Source organism: Hesperophylax consimilis, chromosome 21 (assembly GCF_061612785.1).
Source record: "Hesperophylax consimilis isolate HC1 chromosome 21, BYU_Hcon_1.0, whole genome shotgun sequence".
Lineage (NCBI taxonomy): Eukaryota > Metazoa > Arthropoda > Insecta > Trichoptera > Limnephilidae > Hesperophylax > Hesperophylax consimilis.
Genome location: NC_142856.1, coordinates 1,825,669 through 1,849,502, shown reverse-complemented (window position 1 = coordinate 1,849,502; position 23,834 = coordinate 1,825,669). Strand labels below are relative to the sequence as shown.

The 23,834-nt window shown below is 37.6% G+C and overlaps 1 protein-coding gene across 1 annotated transcript; it reads right to left on the bottom strand.

Annotated features, from left to right (window-relative positions):
• Positions 1-2,100: 2,100 nt before the first annotated feature.
• On the bottom strand, positions 2,101-19,966 carry LOC149413492 (uncharacterized). The gene is made up of 11 exons (XM_089644411.1): positions 19,907-19,966; positions 19,365-19,568; positions 18,354-18,594; positions 16,765-17,096; positions 12,548-12,580; positions 10,213-10,359; positions 6,366-6,697; positions 5,478-5,595; positions 4,224-4,443; positions 3,645-3,808; positions 2,101-2,224 (listed from the first exon to the last, which is right to left on the bottom strand). The coding sequence occupies exons 1-11, from the start codon at positions 19,964-19,966 to the stop codon at positions 2,120-2,122; spliced, it is 1,956 nt and encodes a 651-aa protein (XP_089500537.1). The 3' UTR covers positions 2,101-2,119.
• Positions 19,967-23,834: the final 3,868 nt, after the last annotated feature.

Below are 23,834 nucleotides of genomic sequence, written 5' to 3'. Positions count from 1 at the left end.
TAGGTAGTGAAGGAACTGTACCAGCTGCTGCAGGGAGAGAGACTACCCCGTCCACCAACTGTGCCAGCACGAGGCTCGTCATCCGTTCAGGCATGTTTCCGCCGCTAATATAGAGCTGACATGTGTCTGCTGCCAATAAAGAGCGCCGACACAATATCCTCACATAGATAACAGACCTTGGCAGCACCGCTGTGCAAAATCACCTCATCCTAGTTTACCTTAGTCTCTCCAGTCACCTCCCAGCCTTTCATGCCACCTAGTGCATCCTCTCGACCCTTTCAGACTCCTTCCTGGCTCCAATACATTCTTTCTATTGTCGTGATCCGACGATTTCACACCTCTGTCTCAGACCCTTAGGGCTCGCTTATCGCAGGCTATCATAAGCAAAATCTTGAACCAAAGTCAAAGTGAAGTTTATGAGTGTCATCTGTAACAAAATACATAAATAAAAACAGAAAATAAAAACAAAGACAAAAACTTTAAACAAAATATGGCTTATCTGTCCTCCATGCAGACATCCTCGGTTGAAAAGGTCCCGTAAATCCCAACACCACTTGACACTTGAGTCAGGTATAAAATCTTCGACTGCATTGAGAAATCTTCGTTCTAGCTTCACTTTTAAAAATTAATCGGTTTAAAATGCTATAATAATTGCAAATTCCGGCTAAACGGTAGAAGTTACGCACATTTCGTGAAATAAGAAGGTAAGCACTATATAAAACACGGATGCTGAACAATTTTCAGCGATCTCTTAGCAAGGGAAACCTTCTGAAAGGATCAAACAAACCGGAGCGGTTAAAACACGTCCGCAACGAAGAACCATACTTTACCTTACCCTTTCAAATGAAGTTCAAAAAAGTTTCCAACTCGGGGAAACATAACGTTGAGTGTTACAGTCACAGTTCGTCCATTCTCCTCAAATAAATAAGGCCCAATCACCATAAATTTGGAAATTGCAAATCGGGACCGTGTCCCTTTTAGGGAGTGAAGAGGTCACCCATCAAGTTGCCTGAAGTTAGGTGAGGGACGGTATCACAATGCGCAAGATTGAAGTGCAGCCGGAAGGCTCGCTGAGTGGCGACGAAAGAACGGCCATTTTCTGGAAACATGCAGACGGCGAAGCCCCGGCGTTGTCCGGATCAAACCATGGTAACGACTGAAAACGGCACGACCCTCCTGACACAAGAAGACCCCACCCAGGTTCCTAGCCCTAGCTCACGAGATGTACCGGCCCCTCAAAACTGTACTGTCTGCTTTGTTGCACCCTGTAGGTTTCTTAATTTACAAGTGAAAAGAAACAATTTAAAACTGAAAAGATACGTTTCTTAGAATAAGTTATAAATAATAGAATAATTGAAAGAATACCTTTCTTAAAATTTGTAATTGAAAAGATACTTTCTATGAGCTATACTCTACAACTGGGAAGATATCGGTATGAGGCATCATTGATAATAATTATATTTGTACATTTTGTGTCAACGTATTGTCTATGTATAAAAATATACAATTAGCATTTCAAAATAGTCACAATATAATGTTTTATATAAATTCTGTAAGCTTTATTGGTTTCTGAATTGGAGTTAAAAATTTAAAAATCAAAAAATGTTGTCTTCAAAAATATGTTATTTGTACACTAATCGTCAATTTTTTAAATTTATTGTTTAAGACCTTTTTCCTTAAAATCTCGAGGAAAATGTCATCATGTTATGAAAAGTCATTAATATTATAAAAGAAAATTAGATTAAAAAAAATAGAGTAAAACTGCCATTGTATCCAACCAAACATAACTTATTCAGCACCATTTTGAATTTTTGACATTTCACGGTCCCCGTTAAACATCGACTCTTGGTCCATTTCAGGGTTTGATCGGCTGCCAAGAATAAATGTCATGTTTTTATGCTAGACAACCAATTACAATTTGTTAAAAATTTAAAACAGACTGAGAATCGGCGATTAACGGGCACCGTTGCGGCGCAGATTGTCGATTTGAAGGTCATCAAATTAATGCGACGAGAGTTTGAAACATCCCAACCTAAGTCAACATAGCCGCCATTAAGGAAAGATTGGATGCAACGGCCGATAATATTTAAACATCCAAGAGTTGTGTAGCTTATTATTATTATTTAGTAGCTTCTGCTCCTACTCTAGCTGCAAGATCCTCGAACTTGGCCATGTAGTCTATGCTAGTCTCTCCCATCAGACTGTGGAGGTGGTGGCCATCAACCTAAAAATAATATTAAATAAACATCTTAAACTTCTGTATAAATAAAAATGTAAGCATTTCTTCAAAATCTTAGATCTGCGAAAGTTCACCACTGATTGCTTTGAAATTTTGACACAACGTTAGAATCGAATACGCATGTGTTTTTATATACCTATACTATATAGATGTGACCTGTAACAGGTAAAAACATGTTTTTTAATAGAGCGCCATCTGTTGGACGTAAAAGCAACATGCAATACTGTTTCTCTTTCTGCACAGACAAACTATAATAAACTAATCTATATAAAAATTCAGCCTGCGTTTGTGCTCGCAAAACTCGAAAGTAGTCGACCAATATCACCGAAATTTCATAGTTTGTTCTTATTAGTGCCAGGAGTGTTTAGAGAGTGTTCTGAATGGTAAAAGAGGTCGGGGACTTCCGAGGAATACTCAACACAATATCTCTGCACCGGAATAAGATACGGAGTAGAATTAAAGTAAATGTAATGTAATTTAACAGTAACATTATGGTACACAGTAGTAAATGGTGGAAGAAGTCGGAGATGCCTGAGAAAGAAAAAAACAATCACTTCAAACTTCTTGGTCACATTAAGACGAGCGACAAATACAAGATAATCTTAGAAAAAAAAAAATTATAAGCATTAATTTTGACTTGGAAAATATGATTATTTTTTTGATGATAAACTAATGTTTATAAGACAAGGTTTTTTATGCATAGAACAAAGGATAACAATATTAAAATATTTCACCAACAAACGCAGATATAATATGTCTCGATGCCATCTAGTGGGAAATTTAGCACTAACAAAGCCTTTCCTACAAAAATAAAGTTGGTTGTTTACAGATGAAAAAATATAAAAAGCAGTAATTGTTGATTGAATTATTTGGCATGTTGGAAATAAGCCGACGTAGCTCAGTGTTCCAGAGCACCTGACCGGACATCAGAAGGTGCGGGTTCAATTCCCGTCGGCGGCATTTATTTTTACTCGGGGGATATTTTCAATTTGTATTGATATTTCAGGTGACTAATTATTGCTTATAATAATTTGTTATCCTTTGTGCTATGCATAAAAAACCTTGTCTTATAAACATTAGATTACATTTTTTTTTTTAAATTTAAAAAAATTACAACAGAAAGCCCATAGTTGCTGAATTCATAATGCACAAATGGAATTCATTTGGGACTCAATCTAGGACAGTATTAATTAGGTTGGGTAGATTTTTTAGCACGGAATTTGAATAGCGCGCTGTTTAAAGTGTGGTAAATTTATAATACAAGTTTGTCTTATTTTCTTCGTTTTGATGGGAGTTCACTGAACCAAGGTATTTTTAGAGAAGATTTCCACTGCCACGGCACCAGAAGACGAAGAATTAACAAATTTCAAGCATTGTAGTTCATAATTTTTGTAAATAAAATTACCGAAGTCTCCTCGCCCTTGACACTCTCCGGCCCCTTGCTGCGTCCAGCTTCGAGGTGGCCGAGGAACGAACTGAGGGAGAAGTTGTGCACCTCCGACTCTAGCCATTGGTCTTCTTTCAGCAGCCGGGAGGGGCTCATGGACATGGACTCCGCTGGCAGCAGACCTGGAAGTAATAAATAAAAATAAAATAAATAAGGCTGGTTTGGGGAGACCTTTTGACCTCTCCAACTGTTTTCTCGACCCATCGCCTTGCGCCGAAGTGCGAGGGATGTATTTATTTATCACTTCTGGACACACCACCAACTCCCTAAATTCCTACCCACTCCTCATACTTTTGCCTTCCCAGAACTTCCTCTCCTTCCTTTCCTTAAAAAGACCCTCCGCACAACATCCTCAAAAATGACATAGGCCGAGAGGGAAATTATTTTCCTCGGAGTCTCTCGTGTGGGGTTAATAGGTAATATTATAATGTGAAATGGCGGAGAAATCTCTCAAGATGATTTAAAAAAAACAGGTAAATAAAGAGCGTCATGCAAACAGCGTGGCTATTAGGCTATTCTAAGGGGTAGTATGTGTACCTGAGAAGTTGTCATGTTTAGCGGCGCCCCCGTTGTGTTGGTGCTTGAGCGGTACCCCTATGGAGTAGTCGTCGCCGATGTTGGACGGCAGCGAGATATCCAGCAGGTTAGCCAGGTTCGGCGTCGCGTCCTTCTTCTCGCACTTGACGCTACCAGCCTCACTCTTTACGCTGCCGAGGTGGGTCCAGGGATCAGAGGAAGACGGTGGAAAATTTGCCGCCTGGAATAATAGTTATTGGTTATGTGTAATCAAAAAAATTATGATTAACATTGCGCACACACTATCATCAAGCACGACGTACACTAACAGAAGAAAACACAACAATATACATTTTCAGTGGTCTCCACAGCTTTATCCCACATCGCCTACTCTCCTTCCCCATCTATCCATCATGAGGGTACAACGTCTGTAGAAGCACCTTGTCTTATTAATGGAGGACCAGAATAAACATTTTCTGTGGTCCCCACAACGTTATCCCACATCGCCTACTCTCCTGCCCCATCTATCCATCATGAGGGTACAACGTCTGCGGAAGCACCTTGTCTTATTGATGGATGACCAGAATACCCATTTTTAGTGGTCCCCACAGCGCTATCCCACATCGCCTACTCTCCGGCCCCACCTATGCATCGTCTGCGGAAGCACCTTATCTCATTGCTGGAGGACCAGAATATATATTTAAAATCAATGTCTAGTGTTTTTACTATAGTGTCCTATTTGTGCAAAGAAGTAAACTTTTTAATCAAAGTGTGTTTATCTGAACTGACTTGCCAGGTAAGTATGTTTTACTGTATCTGTAATCAATAAAATTAGATAAAGCATAGGAACTCGTAATAAATTGTATTTAATTATTATATTAAATGGGTATGCAAATGTGAAAGCTCGTAAAGCTTGCTAGTATTTTTCAAACACTGTATTGTAAATAAAAGAGTATGAGTTTTGTATGTGTGCATTTTTTCTTTCTTCTGGTGTTTTTGCGATGATTCTGGGTCCTTCATACATAATAATTCAATTGGTAATCTGTGTTAATATATTATAATAAAACAAATATAAGACGTTTTTCCACTTTAATTTTATTGACCGTAACCGGTTTCAGCTCACTAAAGCCATCTTCAGACTGGGACCAGACCCAGTCTGAAGGCCCCAGACTGGGTCTGGTCCCAGTCAGTCCCAGACCCAGTCTGAAGATGGCTTTGGAATTCCAATCATGAACTGTCAGTATCAAAAATAGAAATGGTAATCTGTTTGTTTACCTGATCTGCAGAGTGGCCGGCTACAGATGGCTTGGAGACTTCTGAGGTATCCGAGTTGCTCAACAGTGACGGCGATGGTGACGGTGAAGGTGGCTCAATCTTGAAACTGGATGGCGGCCTGTCAACATTCCTAATTTATTTAACATATATAAAGACCAACTGCAAAATGACATAAATGAAATATCAATGGACAAAGGATTGGATTATAGTTGAAAAATGCACTCCTACGTATCATTAATACATAGTAACCACCACAGTAATCGGAAAATGTTGCTTGTGTTGTGATGGAGGACTTAGCCAGCCAAGGAATTGAACACACTACGCCTGGGTGGGACCCAAATGCGATGCCAACTCAGCTACTGAACGGACTATCTTCCGTTTTGTAACAAATAGATATAATGATATCCTCACTGGGATCTCCAGACTACTTCTACCATTAACTTATATTATTATTATTAGCGCAGACCCATGAAAAATCAATGGATAGTCTGAATTCTCGACAAATCAGTTCCAATTTTGAAAAGAGCACTTAAAATAATTTTCTGTTAAATATATCTTATTTTAGTTATAGTTCTTTATCGATTGTCTGAATTCTTCAAACAAACAGTTTCAATTTTCAAAAAAAAGTTCAATGAACCAGAGTTAAGCAGGACACACGCAACTGAAAATAGTATTTTTTTGAAGACGGTCATACAAAGTTTCACCATACCTACGCCTCGGAGATCTCATTTGTACAGCGTTCAGACTACTTTCATCCTACCAGTTCCACTCCTCTCTGCCGATAATTGCATCATGATTTGTATCAACACTCCATTGATGAGATGAAATCTTATTCATACAACCTCCAAAAACATTCCATCGACATTCTGCGTGAGGTTTTATTGTTACCTGAAGGCGACAGACCTGTCTATTTTGGGTGCTGGCACTCCGGGCCACGGTCGCACTGCCGGCAGTACCCTAAGCAGCGGGGCGGGTGCTATGGCCACGGGCCTCGCGGGCGGTTTAGGGGCGGGCCTTGGCAGCTCCACGGTGCTGCTGGAGACGACGGAGCCCGGGGACGCCAGCACAACGGTGTCGCCGCAGCTGGACATGCCGCCCGGCGTCAGTACGTATCCCCGCGGCAGTATGGGTGCACAGCGGTGCAGGGAGAAGGGTTCCTGTTTGCGCGGAGGGGGCTTGTTTGTCTTGCCGCGGCGGGTCCATCTCGGCAGTTTGTCAAGCTGAAAGTGACAGAAATTAATGCTGATGCTTTGGAAAAGGGTGGAAGATTTATCACATATATATTTAGAACTACAAGGCAGCTTGTGGCGCTCTAGGGGCGGCCGGCTGCTTTTTTAAGCACTCTGAGTTAATTTCATCTTCCGAAGTTCTCAATTTTTACGTTGTAGATAAAGTGAAGAATAACCGTGATAATTCTTAATTTATTTATAATGGGTATTCTTTGAACTAACTATAATAACTGTGATTGTAAACAACAGATACGACAGGGCGACACTACTCCGTCTCAAAAGTTGCCGTGCTGGACACTATAGTAAAAAACATAGATTATGCATCAGAAATAAACAATGTGACACAATACTTTGTGATGCAGCGCAGGCTGTAAACACTCCTACTGTAAGTGATCGGGCAACACTCCTAAGTTTTAAAAGTGATAGTGTGTTGAACCCTTTAGTGGCTGCAAAAACAACCTTGTACAATCCAGTCCGTGATACAGTTCAACATCTCACGCCCCTCCGCCTATATTCACTGCTAATTCTAAAGGAATTTTGTCTTCTCAAACCCACAACGCTGGAAGAAGTAAAAAAAATAATTTCAAGCTCGCCTAATAAGCAGTGCAGTCTTGATCCTATACCGACATGGTTATTAAAACAATGTTCTATTGTTTTAGCTCCATTCCTAGTTCACGTTTTTAATAAATTTATAAATTATACGCCGATAACTTAGGTAATTATCGATCCGTTACAAACTTACCTTTCATTTAAAAAATCCTGGAGAAAATTGCTGCTGCACAAATAACCAGTCACTTGAATTCAAATAAATTATTTGCAAATCGTCAATCTGCATACAGAAAGTTCCACTCAACCGAAACCGGACTACTTCATATGCTATCAGACATAACTCTTGTCGCAGAGTCAGGTAAGTTATCACTTATCCCACTCCTAGACATGGATGCAGCATTTGACACGATTGATCACATTTTTTTTTTAACATTATAAACATTTGGTTTGAATTCCGATATCAAAAATTGGCTGGCATCCTATCTATCCAATCGCTTACAAGCTTTGAGGGTTGGAAATAAATTGTTTAACTTTGTAACACTTTCTTCAGGGGTACCCCAGGGATCCGTTTAGGGTCCACTTCTCTTCATCCTTTTTACGATGTCGCCAAAATAATCGAGTCATTTGGTCTCTTGTCTCACTGCTACACTGACGATCAGCATGTTTATTTTTACTGCGCTCTAAACAAAATCAATAGTCTCAAGATCCGTATAGCTGAATGTCTAGAAGCAATAACTCGTTGGATGTCTTCAAACAAGCTGAAGCTGAATCCATAAGTCAAATAAATAGAACTGTAAGCACCGGTTTTTTTTTCACCTAACACAACTCAAGTTTGTCCGTAAAAACCTTCCTACTGAAGCAACAAAACAATTTATCAACTCTTACGTAGTCTCACGTGTTGATTACTACAACGGCATTTATGCCAGCCTTCCAAAATATCAAATTGACAAACTTCAATCAGTGTTTAATGCAGCTGCACGGCTCATAACCAGGGTTTCTAAATATTCACACATTTCAGAACACCTTCGAAACCTTCACCGGCTCAAGTGCCCTGAAAGAATCCAGTACAAATTGTGCTGGATGGTGTTTAAATCCATCGATGAAATGGCCCCACTATACATCTCTGAACTATGCATCCCGGAAAACACTGGTCTGAGGCAGTCAACTCTTAAATCAGCAACATCATCAAGTGTAGGCAGACTGATGGAACCTAAGCGCAAGCCAAATACTATGTTTGGTGATCACGCTTTCGGAGCATCTGGACCGAAGGCTTGGAATAAACTCCCTCCGGAACTAAACTGACTAACTAAGTTCAACAGAATTTAGGTCTAAACTAAAAACATACGTTTTTAAGCTATCATACCCTTAAATTAAATACATATACCATTCCTGAGAGAAAGTCCAATTATATCCAATTTTCCAATATGTCCTAATTCTGTATCTAAATTTTGCTAATAAACAATTAGTTAATGTCAATTAAGTGTTAATCTTAAGTGACCTACCAGGTAAGTATGGTACTGTATCTCCATATAGTTAGTAATAACATAGATCATTGTAGAAATGTATTACATATTTGTACAGCGCCCTTGAGGTGATTTTGAACAAAAACGGTGCTATACAAATCATCCAAATATTATTATTATTATTAAGAGATACCAGGAGCAGTTGAAAAGGAACGAATGAAACCATAAAAAGTAAAAAAAAAATTATTCTTTTAATAGCATAATGACTGAATTTTTTTTTTGTTTCAGGAGACATTTGTTTATCGTTTTCTTTTCATGTTAATAGTTAACAATGGTACTAAAGCGATTGCAAATTTTTGTTTTCTTGATAAAGTAGGAGGCATGCTGCGCGTATTCCCCAGAGGAGCAACTGACGAAATTGAACCAACCATCACTCTTTCTGTACGCAATACTCAAACGGTTGACACACAACGGTTGAACCAACCAATTTGGTCTATGGGGGTTTAACCGTTTGAGTGCCAAAAAATTCATACATTTGCTTGTAAAATGCCACCAAAAAAACATTATTTTTTTATGAAACTATATATTTTTTTAAAACCCCATAAATTCTTTGAATTTTCAAGGATTTCGATAAATCAAAATATGATATTGGTTTAGAATCACGTGGACGAGGATCCCGAAGTCCAGGCATTTCGAAAAAATGAGAATTTTCGGTAGAAAAATTGGTTCCGGGAGGTACATTTGAAAATGAATAATTTCCGGTGTTACTCTCCATTTCTTGGTCACGATCCGAAGAATTACTGGAAATTCGCATCCTGCGGTTGGGAAACACAGGTATGACATCACTGATATCACTCTCATCAGAGCTACTCTTACTCGAACTTGAATTAGAGGAGTGGAAATCGTCGCTCCCGCTGTCAGACATTTCAGAGGAAGCCCTCGACGTTATATTTTTTCAATTAACTAAAATAAAAAAATAAAAAATTAATCTGAAATTTAAACGGTTTACTACGATCTTACAACTATTAAGATAATATTAGAATAATATTTACCAACGCCGCAGCACCACACCCGACGTACGCGCGAATCAGAACACGACTGACGCAATCGACGGAAATCGACGATCGGCAATCTTCGTTAAAACACGAATCGACGAAAGTCGACGATTGGCAATCAAACGGTTAAAATAGGATCACAATCATCACCGCCCGTATGCCAAAAATCTAATTGTGCAGGAGAGATAAAAAACTTTTTAAGAGTGTCAATTTTCCATAGCAGATATATTGGAGAAATATAACCAATATCAGTTGTCTGGTATTGCTTATATTCCACTGTGTGCGATATCTAGAAGTAGTATCATTAGCTTTTCTATTGAATTTCATAAAAAAGTGATTTTTAGACTGTACTGTAGTACTGTTAGACGGAATTGTTTCTTCGTCAACGGTTTAGTGGATCAGCAAAGTTTTTTCGGTGTAATCATTGAATGTCCTTTACCTCCAGATCGGCCACAGTCTTCATGACTGGCCGGGGGTGATGCGGCCAGATGGCAACCTCGGGGCGCTGGGGCTGTTGGAACACCTCCTTCGCGGGGGCCCGGGGCAGCTCCGGGGCTGCAAGGGGTGCAAGGGGGGCAAGTGGCGTCTAAAGAGAAAACACATAACACATTTATCAATTTTACTCTTGGTACTATGAACGGCTATTTACATGCCGTGAATAGCGCTAATCATAGACATTCAAATTAATAGACTTGCCCTAACATGAAATCTAGGTATCATTTCAACGAGCTTTAGGCAAACCACGTGACCATATTTTTGGCACCACAAGGATTCGAGAACACTTTGATTAAACTATGATATCAGTCGTACATTGACCACCGAAGACCGAACATTGAATAACCAGATCATGCGCAGAAAAGTAAGGTTCGCTAAAGTAAGGCAAAGGTTTGCAGAGCTATCGTTTATGGGACTTTTCTGCGAAGGATCTGGGTGTTCGTTCCGGGCGTAGCGACGCAAAAATTGAATGAGGAGGGTAAATTATAACACAATTGAAAAAGTGTCTTAACTATATAGCGTATCAAAATGTTAAATTTTGGAACAAGCCCGAACTTTTGTCTACTCAATTTGGGATTTATATGTAGTTAAGGACTAGTAATTCATAAACAGATTTTACTTTCGAAGACTGAACGGTGATATTAGAATGCGAGTTACATGTACACTGTCAGATTCATTTGTCGACAAATCACCGAAAGTGGGATGGTCACGCCGCCTCCCGCGCTTGTTGGTTTGTTCCCCTTTCCCTGATTGGATTCTCTTTTAATTTAAATGTTTACGACGCTTAAATAAATATGAATTCAAATGATAATTTGGGTAAAAAACTCCATAATACTTTTTTTATTTTTTTTTATTAATATCAATAGCAAAATTTGTACATTATGTAGGTTTAAAGTATAATATAAGTATATTTTTTGTATTTTTTCACAGTCCTCCTCACTAGGGTTTCCTGTTCTGAGGCGGCCTGTAGTTTTTCTTAAATTTTTGTATTTAGTTTTGAATTGTCTTCATAATGTTTGTAAGTTGATTATTACTTTGATCTCTAAGCCATGTTTTGACTTTTGTTTTAAATATACTCATTTCGTTTATTTTTTTGGTTTCATTTGGTAGAGCATTGAACAATTTTATAGCATGGAATTTATTATTTCTCTGTCCAAAGGATGTGTTTAAACTGGGAGTAATCAGGATATTTTCGCTTTTTGCCCTGGTTGTGTATTTATGTTGGGCAGTGGAGTATTCGGATATGTTTTTTTTCAGTTTAAATAAAATATTTTTTGAATATAGTTTCTGTACATTGTAAACATTGAAGTTTTTGAATATTTCTTCTGTCGGAGTTCTAAGCGGAACTTTCAGTATAGTCTTTAATACTCCTTTTTGTGCTATATTGAGCCGCTCTGTGTGAGTGCTCAAGGCAGACCCCCATCCAGTTATTCCGTACTCTATTTGTGATTGACACAAAGCATAGTATACTTTTTTAATATCGTTTATATTGAGGATATTGCGAATGTTTCTAAAGAAGTATATGTACCTGGTTAGTTTTTTTGTAATTACATCTATATGTGAGTTCCAACGGAGATTATCATCAATTTCAATTCCAAGATATTTGATGCTTTTGGAGTGTGCTATAGTGGGACAGAGGCATGATAAGCCTTGATTTTTTTGATAAATTCCTTGGCATGAATGTAATTTGAGATTAAGGTCCTCTGACGGCTGCCCTCTGGCTGTTTTAGAAAATGTCAGATATTTTGTTTTATTGACATTAAGCGTCAGGGAGTTTCTTTTAAGCCAGTTTTGCAGGAGACCAAGTCCGTGTTCAGCTTCTTTGTAGGTATTTATCCAATCTTTTTCTTTAAATAAAATTACTGTGTCATCAGCAAAACTAATGATTTTTCCTCTTGTTTCTAGGTTACAGATATCATTAATGCACATGATATGTTCCATAGCTGCTTTGTAGCTATTTTCATCTAGTGCTGCATATTATTGTAACAGTGGAAGCTGCCCAGAGGTAAACCGAAGAAGAGGTTGATGGACTGCGTTGAAGAGGATTGGAGCAGGAGGGGAAGAACTGAGAACTAAAAGTAAATAGTAAGGAACCACAGTCAGCAGAAAACATTTTCGGAGGAGGTCAAATCCTAGCCTGGGATGCACATAATATGGTTACTGCTTTGGCAGCTAAGCGGGCGCTTGTAATGAAGAATAAACAAAATAAATTTAAAAAACTGTAATAATCAGTCCACTTCAATTTTTACAGAATAAAATATAGATATTTTTTTTATTACCTGAACTGGTTTTGGAGTAGGAAGAGTAAACATCTGAAAAATAAAACACAGATGTTTAGTATTAATCGACAATCATAATTAAAAAGTAAACACTTTTTGTGAATTATTATTTATAGTTAGTCATTTTCTAACATCTTGCTTTGGTGCTTCTAAGAGCGGATATTTCAGTACACTCAGGAAGATTATGAGGCAGATTGTCAGGAAATGTATCCGATAGCAACTTGACCAAAGTAAATACATATATCATATTAACACCAATGTTAATAACTAACTAAAATACCGGCCCCTGGAGGCTGTCTAAACCAGCGACTAATCAATGTGGACTGTTGGCGCAACTATATGTATCTCCCTCTAACATATATTCCTACATTCCCCCACCCAACCTGTTACCCAATTACCTGTACCTATTTGACAGTGTAGATTGCCTACATTCAGTGACATTGCAACAATTTATTTATACCCGATCAGTCTGTTAAGAAAACCGATACAAACTGAACATGTTCCCTCAGTTTGTTTGATATTGAACCTATTACGGAAACTTGTGCAGTGATTAACACTCGCAGTATCCCCCGGGGTCATAATATCAATTCGTAACAAGATGTGTTTCGAAAGACCAAGGGTAAGTCAGAATCCGTTCCATTCTAACTGTTAATCACTACCCCAATAGTTGTGTCAAACATTGATTACAGTCCACCACAAAACCACAAACTGATTCGCATACAATATTGCGACTTCAAGGACAGTAGGACTATCGTTATATTAACAGGACACTGCCACGTCAGGCTGAGGAGACCCATGCAGCTTTTCGGAGTGGAAAGCATGTACAGTGGATGAAGAGACGTGCATTCATCTCTGATGCCAATGTCCCACATTGAGGGAACCAGGAGACAAGTGAAGCAATTGAAATTGAAAAACACCAATGGCTGGATAAAACGTGAAGAGGGTGAAGTACCCATTCATTGCAGTCTAGACACGTGCGGGACCCAAATTGTAAAACCAAAAAATGTATTTAAAGAGTTGCTGTTGTAAACACATTTTCATGAACATTTTTTCTTGACCATTCTGCAACAATTGTCCTTATTCTGATGTGAATTCGTATGCGATTTTATCATTTTTTCTTGACCATTCTGCAATAATTGTCCTTATTCTGATGTGAATTCGTATGCGATTTTATCATTTTTTCTTGACCATTCTGCAACAATTGTCCTTATTCTGATGTGAATTCGTATGCGATTTTATCATTTTTTCTTGACCATTCTGCAACAATTGTCCTTATTCTGATGTGAATTCGTATGCGATTTTATCATTTTTTCTTGACCATTCTGCAACAATTATCCTTATTCTGATGTGAATTTGTATGCGATTTTATCGTTTTTATACTTTCCATACCATTACTTTTACGTTGTAACGTGTGGGTTATTATTCAATCGACATACGAGGGTACATCCCTTCTGGAGCAATCTCAACACTAGCCGGAGTTTTCCGAAGGCGTCCGAACGTCCATATATCCTGGTCACGAGTGCTCCGCATCATTCAGAAAAGTTCTTTATAAAGGCGAGCCGAGCAAGGCACGCAGCCCCCCGCTGTCAGTGCACTGCTCCTTCGGAAGCAAGCTCATGAAAATGGATCATTCTTAAAATCAGAAGGAAGAAGAAAGGATGGGACTTGAAACAAAATACTATCCACTATTGACGGCCGGCATAGTCTAGTGGTAACGCATTGGACTGCCATTCCGAAGGTCGCGGGTTCGAACCCGGCGTGCGCAAATAAATTTTATTTGATTAATTTGTGTTATTTCACAATTAATTAATTAAAATAATATATAGTATATTTGCGGCACGTTCCAGAGTGGAAGATACTACCAGTATCGCCCTGGTGTAAGACCACCATTCAGAATTGAAACGTTGCTCCAAATGGCTTTAGCCGTGTTTAGTGACTAGATCTGAATAGCCAGGTACTTCCCCCCTTCCTCTTTCCCTTCCCCACTTACCTTCAGCCTCACAACATTCCCCAATTGGGGATGCCATAGTCTCACTGGCTCCAGACGGGAGCAGTTGGGACTCTTGTGAGGTATTCACTATAAAAAAAATATTAAAAAAATGAATCTTGAAACTAATCTTTTTTGTGATCGCTTCTGTTTGAGGAACTAGGACTTTGCTATACCGCACTACTATCATTGGGATGACGCAGCAAGTTTATCGCCATTGACGAAGTAAATGAATCCGGAATGGACCTTTGAGACACACACAGGAACAAGCTGAGGATTGGGACATCGAGTTTCAAAGCTATAATCACTGCACTCCTTCATAATTTGCGTATAAAACAGACGTTGTTTAATTGGATGTAGGGACATGGTATAAACACACTTCATTTTGACCTAAATAATCTTTTTTTTAAATATAATTATATTTAATTGACTTAATAAAGTAAATAAATAAATTTGGATGATAAAAAATTTATAACTTTCCAATATTCTACAATGTGTAACTATGAAAAAACCAATCAAAATCGTGGGACATGATAAAAACACAATGTAAACTTCTTTAATAAACTTTCACAGAGTCACAAATCCTACAATAAGGAACTCCAGTCCCTTTTTTATATTATTTTGTATCAATAATGACCTTCTAACATAAATACCAGTACATTTTTTAAATTGTTGTGGTTAGTTTTAATAGTTAAAATAATTCTCAAAGTTTAAATTTTTCGGCTCTCCTAAAATCGCTTCAAATCTATTTATTGATGTCACTTGATGTCACTAGTCACCAGTCTCAAAAGTCTTAGGACGGGTTGTTTCGGAGAATTCATTCAACGTTCCAATCCAATTTCAACGTTCATTTCCAGCTTCTGTGAAAGTCCTATTCAAGTTCTGTTATTATATCATCATAGGCTAGTTGCTAGTTGTTATGTCATATAACTGAAATAATAACAGAACTTCAAGAAATCTTTCACAGAACCTGAAAATTAAGTTTGAAATTTGAAGAATTGTTCAAATTCTCCGAAAAAACCAGTCCTTAGTTTTTTTCAATCACAGCTGACAAGTATTTTCCAAATAAAAAAATGAAAACGTCATGTTCGCAAATGAGTCTACTACAAGAAATTTACAATTGTACTCGGTACGCGAGAATAGTTTCCCTTGAGTTGTGTCTACAGTTCGCAAATCGAATTTTAAGTTGCGTTCAAAACATAATACTGGTTTAAACTAAAGAGTCCACACTTAAATAATCGTTACACGCAGAACAAGCAAATGGTTTTTCTCCGAATTTTGCAGCATATCGGTACAATTAAAACGGCACTCGGTACATGGGAATGGTTTCCTTCAAAACGTGTAAGAATCTGCAACTGGCATTTTGACACATCATTCTTAAGACAAAACTGCTTTTAACTTAAGATTGAAACTCTGTGCGAGTCCCCAGCTTTGATTAAAACTACACCCAGCACATAATGGTTTTACACCAATTTTTGCAGCACACAGTGTGCATCTTAGATTTTAACACGAGAATGATTTCCTTTAACCTCTTAATGCTTTTGAACGAGTCACGCTCGCGTGCTAAATGCATTCCAATTTCTACTAGCCCGAGTGATGCGTTCTATTTTTAGCTAACACGAGTAAGGCTCGTCAAAAGTTAGCCATGTATTTTACGCAGTTTGAATTTTCCTGCAGTTTGTCTCAGAGATCAGTTGTGTTTTTGAGCTGCTTATTTCGTTTTTACTATATTGTTTTCACATTTTCGTGTATGTATGAATGCATCGTTTTATTAAACCTGATTTTTTTTTAAACACTTTTTATAAAAAAACCCATTTTAAGTGATTAAAATGTGTCTGCAGATGGATCTACAGTTGTAATTTCATCTTTACATTCTGAACACAAAACTGGTTTTAATTCAATAGTGAATCCTGTGCAAGTTACCAACTTTAATTAAAACTACACCCAGAACACGAAAATGGTTTACTCCGGTTATTGCAGCACATAGTCTGCAAACTAGAATTTAAATCTGCACTTCAAACACGAGAATGGATTACTTCTTTAATGCATCTGCAGATGAATCCACAACTGAAATTTTATCTGTAAGCGAGTTAGATGAAATTACAGTTGTGGATTCATTGAGCCTAGTTTAATTAGCATTACACTCATAATTCCTCATTACACATTTAATTTTTTATTTGTAAAATGTTAATTATAATGGGTCTGCGCTAGTAATAAAAATAAAACTCACATCATCTCTCGCAATATTCCTCTTCCCCCTGGAGCCACCACAGAAATGTCCACAGGTGCAACCCGGCTTCTTCCGTCTATCGTGCATCTTGGCAATTGACAGCAACTTTTTTAACCTTCCACTTAACGTCACCACTCTCTCTCGTTGTGGAACCACTACAGGACAATAACCTCCATCAGTGCCGTCAGATCCCGGACTCTGGTGGGTATTGCCGTTGGTGTTGCCAGACTGGCACGGAAAGTTGATTATCTTGGAGACGAGGGGGAAGGAGGAGGAGGTTGACAGATCTTCCGGAACGTGGGGGATTGTTTTGTGATCTGGCGACATCATTTCTGTAAGAAAGATAAAAGAGCACAATTAAAAATACTAATGTCTCTGCTTTTGTAACTACAATTAAATGAACTCTACAAGTTTTGCTTTGAATTGTGTCATCATTTACAATTTACAAAATTGGAACTGTTTGTTTGGAGAACTCAGACAATCAATAACAGAATATTATTTTAATTGCCATTTTCGAAATTAAAACTGATTTGTCGAGAATTCATACTTTCCCCATTGATGTATTACATTTAGATGAGACATGAAGTGAAAAAATCGGTTCCACTTTTTTTATCTCCAATTAGTCCAATTTAACCTCCAACGTCGAATGGCCGGAAACTGCCGAATCCGTTCTCCACACACTGCTACTCGCATGATAATAGTGGAACACATTATGATGAGATATCAGTATGCAATAGAATCTCTGTGACTATCCCCTAATTTTTCATGGGTCTGCGCAAGTCTTATCATAACTTACTTGAAAAAATTGCAAATAACTAAAGCCATCTGGTTAGCACTAAGAAACCCCAAAAGTGATCAGGATTTCCCAATTACATCGGCAATGGCAAGTGTGTAAATCATACCTAAAGATAAGCCCACTGCAGGCGTTTCCCGTATTATGTATTGCAATATTGTTTACCATAACAAAAACAATAATGTCTAAAATCAATTCACTAAGCCAGTCGTCCCATGGGTTGGTAAACAATCGACATAAACCGAATGCTGCAAGCCCCTGTGCAGGAAATTAAGTTGGCTATAGTAAGGTGGAACTTTTCTGCACAGGGTCTTACATATTTGGTTTATGTCATTTGCTTACCAACCCGTGGAACAATGGACTAACTCAATTAATTAACTTCGCTTGAGATAGATCCCAAAAAATAGATAAAACAAAAAAAAGTTTCAAAATTCTAATTCATATTTTTCTTCTGTGGTGAAATATGAATAGTTTTTTTTAAAGAAAGACGAACATAACCTGACAATATTTGAAAATCTTCTACTACCACCACAGTAGGCGAAAAATGTTGCTTGTGTCGTAATGGAGGACTTGAATGTACGTCGCCTGGGTGGTATCCAAACGCAATGCCAACTCAGATTGGTTCATTGATTGTCCATTGGTCATCCGTAAATGATTGTCTGTTACGATAACTATGAACATAGTGGTCTAATGAAGATCCTTGGAGAACTGCAAATCCATCTTCTGAAAGGACTACTTAGATTAGTCTTGTAGTGTCCAGGTTTGGATATAGATTAAACATTCACTGAAAACTAACCTCTCTTCTCTTCATCATTAGAATCAGCGTGCGTGGGTGACATCAGAATATCCTCCGCCGTCACCATCCGCCTCACTCCGTCCTCGCCGGCGACCAGCTTTCCCCCACCCGTCGCTCCGTCCGCCCATTGCTGCTGCTGTTCCGTCGACGCTTGCTGCATGCGCTGGAGGGCGGCAGGAGGGATGGGGGCGGTGGCTTCAGCCCACCAGTAGTGGAGCTCTAGTTTGGACTCACTGCCAAACTGAAATTTTTAAAAAGACTTAAATTTATATATAGTTAATTCTGCTCTTACATGGAGGATACCTGACGCAGAATACCGTGTAGAAAATACGATATAGTTAGCTCCATATTTGAATATTGCCGCCACATACGTTTGGTTCGCTCGTCCAGTGCTCGCTCGCCTCTGACGGCCAATAGGGAAACTACTGCAGCTGCTGCGGTCAGCAAGGAAAGGATTGACTGGACCTACTCGATACCAGGAAACAGGCTGTTCCAATGGGCAACAGCCAACGACTGAGCTGGAATTCGAATTGCGCCACATAGCCTTGCAAGTTGTTGAATGTTATTGTTATCACCGTGAAGACAATATATTTAATTATAAACATTTATTATTGGTGTATTGCAATAGAAAAAGGAAAATAGGTTATTTTGTATGAAAATACTCAGGATGTCAAAAAAATATTATTTTGGGCTAAAATTAAAGGGTGGGAAAAATAGAAGATTCTAATTAGAATGGATATTACCAATTTGTTTTATTGATTGTTATTTCAAAATCGTGTATCCACAGATAATCATGCATTTGAAACAGTGGATACTTGTAATGAGCGATTAGATTGTCAAGCAGTTAGAGTCAGGTTTGGCAGGTTCCTTTGCCTAGCCAAGTCCTCCATGTTCAGAAAACATTTTCCGCTTTAAATACTGTCAGCTTATTCTTAATCTTGGAGCATTACTCTTTCTCTAAAAAAAAATATATTAATCTTCTAAATTTCTAGAACAATCCAAAACCAATACCATAAGATACATGTCCCCGATGGTGAGATCCCCCGAGTCATATATACTCCAACCCTTCTTGATCTGCTGCAGGACAAAGTCCCGGTTCCAGCTCTTGGTGATGGTGGAGGTGGCTGCTGAGACCCGGGGCGCATCCTCGGGACTGTCCATGATGGAGCCGGGCACGCTGGACTTGTCTTTCTTGGAGCGGTCTCGCAATTTCACCTGAGTAATGATAAATATCTACATTTGAGAAAACTTCCCTTGATTTAATCTTTTGCACGCGGCCGTATCAACTGTTGTTACGGCAAAAAGTCTATACTCACACGCGGCCGTATCAACAGTTGATACGGAAACTTTGACGGCCGATATTCCAGCGCTCTTTTGTCATAAATGTATTTCTTGCTCGCTTGGACATTCGTAGAACTATCACGATGCTGACATCTACAAGTATTTCTCAAAAATAAAATTGTATTTCATAAAAAAAGATCCATAATCAAGTGCGCCTCTTCGCGCCTTTGAGTGCTTTAGTTCACAATTTTGTCAACGGATGGCGTTAGTACTAGTATGTTATCTGCGCTTGCGCGCGCCGAGTTGATTTGTGGAATCTGCGCCGATAACATTCTGTGTTCTGCTGTAATATTGAATTATTACGAAAAATTCAAATTAATTTGTTCACTTCAGAAATCAATTTTTTTTTTTGATTTCTTGTGTTTCGTCTAGCAAATTCAATTTTACTGTATCCACGAGTGACCGTATTGTGCCGATTGCGCGTATTTTTTAACGTTTTACTGTGTTACAAAACTGAGTTATTGACTTTACTATATACTTTATTAATTTAAATATATTTTGTTATATATGTATTAGTTATATATTACTAAAGTGCGTGTTATTTTCGTGTTTTATATACTATTTAAAAATTTATTAGGAAACGTTCACAAGTTTTTAGTTTTTTTAATTCATTTGATTTTTCGGATAAAAAATGGCCCATAGTTTGGAAGATGATGAAATTGAAAATATATTGAACGTTTTGGATTCTGATTATGAAATGTCCGAAGATGAATTTGAACCTTCGGAACTTTCAGATACAGAAACTCAAGCGAATGAGTCTGTAAGTGAAGAAGTGCTACACTCCTGGGTGTCTGGACCACATATTCCAATAGTACACGAATTTGATGATTTTCAATCCGGCGTTTCCGTACAATTTAACAAAAATTCAACAGAAAGTGATTTTTTTGAACATTTTTTAAATCGCTCGATTATGAATGAAATTGTTCGAGAAACAAACGACTACCATACTTTTCTTCTCATTTCAAAGGAATTTGGTGCGAAGTCACGAATTCATAAGTGGAAGGACACAAGTATTGAAGAAATGTATCTATTTTTTGCAATAACCATGCTTATGACAAGAAACGAACACTTGACTATTGAAGAGTATTGGAGTACAAATATATTTCTAAGTTCCCCTATTTTTAGCCAGATCATGAGTAGAGACCGATATCAATTGTTGTTGCAAAATTTACATTTCTGTGACTCAAATTCGCTTCCTATAGATCGTCTTTATAAAATAAGGTTAATTTTAAATCACACCCGAACACTATTTAAGGAGTCTGTGATACCTTATGAAGACCTATGTATAGATGAAAGTATCATTGTTTTCAAGGGTAGGCTTATTTTTAAGCAATATATTCCATCAAAACGACATCGCTTTGGAATCAAAATGTTTGTTTTGTGTGATGTGAAAACTGGATACATTCTAGATTTCATAATTTACTGCGGAGAAGGCACGGAAATTACAGATGAACATTACTACACTCCTAACTGATTATTTTGGCAAAGGGCACAATTTATGGTGTGACAATTGGTACTCAAGTCCAAATTTATTCAATTTTTTGCATTCGAAAAAAACAAATGCCTGTGGTACGGTAAAAAAGAACCGGAAGGAAATGCCAAAATTTATTAAACTGAAAAAAGGCGAATTTGAGTCAAAAAGCCGCGGTCCCCTTTTAGCATTAAAATGGTGTGATAAAAGGGATGTACATATGCTAACTACCTTGCACGATAACTCATTTAAGGAAACCAGTAAAATAAATCACCAAACTAAACAACCCATTCGCAAGCCTGCCTGTGTCATTGATTACAATAAATCTATGGGAGCTGTTGACAAAAGCGACATGATGCTGAGCAGTTTATCCTGTATGAGGAAGACCATAAAATGGTATAAAAAAGTATTTTTTCACATACTTGACCTGTATTTATTGAATTCATTTATTTTGTACACCCAAGTGAGAGGTATAAAAAAATCTCTAGCAGATTTTCAATTGGCGGTTATTATGCAACTAGTTGAGAAATATAAACCAGAGATTTCTCAAATACCAGAGCCTAATACATCAGCCCACCTCAACCCGTTTCGGGTTTTGCCTAAATATGCCGCTAAGCATATGGCCGAATTGATTCCATCAACTGGCAAAATAGAAAAACCGCGTAGACGATGTCGTGTATGCCGATTGAAAAATAAAAAAATGCAGTTAACGAGATACGTATGTAAAGAATGTGGTGTGTCTTTATGTATCGAACCCTGTTTTAAAGTTTACCATAGTTCCAAAAAAATGTGACAGACAGAGATTCCTCTAAAGTGCTTAAAAAACAATATTTATTAAGTGATATAAAATTTATGTGTTATTTTTAAGTGTTGAGTTTAGAAAAGAGTTTGAGAAAAAGTTTTCAGAACTAAAAATGATAAGTGATCATGGTGTCCCACTTATGTCTATCAACGCAGTGGCCTAAGTACACACACGGCGAGTGAATGGCGGGACCACATTCAAAAGATACGGTACGTCTTTGTATGAAATTTTATGTTTTTGTTTTTATAAACATCTAAGAGTGTTGACACACGAGGATTTGTTTTCATATTGTGGAGAATAATCTGTTCTGTCTATATAGTCCAATAAATTATGCCAGAATGCTATAATTTGACATTTAATTGCGTGCATAGGTATTTGAAAATATGTACCGCGTACGGGTATAGATAAAACGGAGCAAATTAACGCGTTCAAAAGGTTAAGATCACAACCAACGTTTATTATACTAATTATTACAAATTTACAATTACCATTTTTATCAATTTAGGTTTTTTTTTTTTTTTGTATTAGGCAATTCACCCTAAAAAGAGTGCTATGTGCCGTTAAAGTTAGGGGAGATGGTTATAATTTTATGGGAAATCTATACGGGAATAGGAAATCTCAAATATTGAAGTCATTCAAGTCTATGAACTGTATATGTATAGAACTGAGAAAATGCGAGAATTGTTAAGAGAAAGTAAATAAGGAATACTAAGGGGAGATTGGTGGGTGATTTTTATAAGTAAACGATAAATGCCTTTGAAAGATGAATGATTTTTACAATTAAAGAAAACATGATCAAGAGTCTCATTTTCCATGCCGCACTGGCAGAGTGGACTATCTAGGACCCGGATTTTAAACAAATGGGATGCAATGGAGCAATGACCAATTCTCATTCTCGAGATACAGGAAATAAATCTTTTGGATTTTTTCTTGCCGTGGAACCAAGGTTTACTTGGTATATGATTTTGTATTCCAGCATAAAAAGCACCAGTTCGGGTTTTCGTATTAGACCAATTTTCTTCCCAGGAGCGAATCATATTGGATTTAAGAATTGGGATGACGTCAGAGATAGGAATTCTAAAATCTAAAGGATTAGAGCCAGAAATTGTTCCAAGTTTAGCTAGAGAATCGGCTTTCTCGTTACCCTCAATTCCCAAATGGCCAGGGACCCAAACCAATATTGTCTCGAAATTTAATTCATTTAAAGATTTAAGGGTGTTTCTGATATTATAAATAATATAGTCTTCTGGTTTATGGATATTTGAGGAAATTTTCAACACTGCGCTTAGTGAGTCAGTGCACAGTAAGGCTCGTCGAATATTGAAAAGCTGGATTTGGCTCAAAGCTTGTTCAATTGCGAAGCATTCTGCAGTAAATATAGAAATTTCTTTAGGCAATTTATAAGACAAATCTAAATCGAATTCGGGAATGTGTACCGCAGCTCCACAATCTTTGTTATCAGACTTAGAACCATCTGTGTAAATGAGTGAAAATTCTGGAAACTTAGAAGATGTAATGTTTTTAAATTTTTCCTCAACATTTTGATTAGATGAGGTTAAAATATCAGTTCGGAAGTCTGAAGTTATAACATTGGGGATATAATTGATAGAATCAAATGGGATAGTGAAAATAGGAAGGATAGGATCTTTTTGTAGATTTTGGAGGGAAGAGGACAGAGATTTGAATGAAAGAAAACTTTTTAGAAGGAGAGGAAGTCGATTTTTATCTGTCGATCTTTTTTCGTTATTTAAGTTATTGAACAAATAATCAAGGCTTTGTTCTAAAGGGTGACGCGATACAGAAAAAGATTTAAAAATATATTTATCAGCCAGGAATTGTCTCCTCAGAATTAAGGGGGGATCAACAC

Excerpts from the sequence above, each read along its gene's own strand:
- LOC149413492 (XM_089644411.1), bottom strand. The coding sequence starts at position 19,966 with ATGTTATCGGCGCAGATTCCACAAATCAACTCGGCGCGCGCAAGCGCA. Across the intron at positions 12,581-16,764 it reads GGAATATTGCGAGAGATGAT|ATGTTTACTCTTCCTACTCC; the intron begins GTGAGTTTTATT and ends TTTATTTTTCAG. Across the intron at positions 3,809-4,223 it reads TAAACATGACAACTTCTCAG|GTCTGCTGCCAGCGGAGTCC; the intron begins GTACACATACTA and ends TATTACTTCCAG.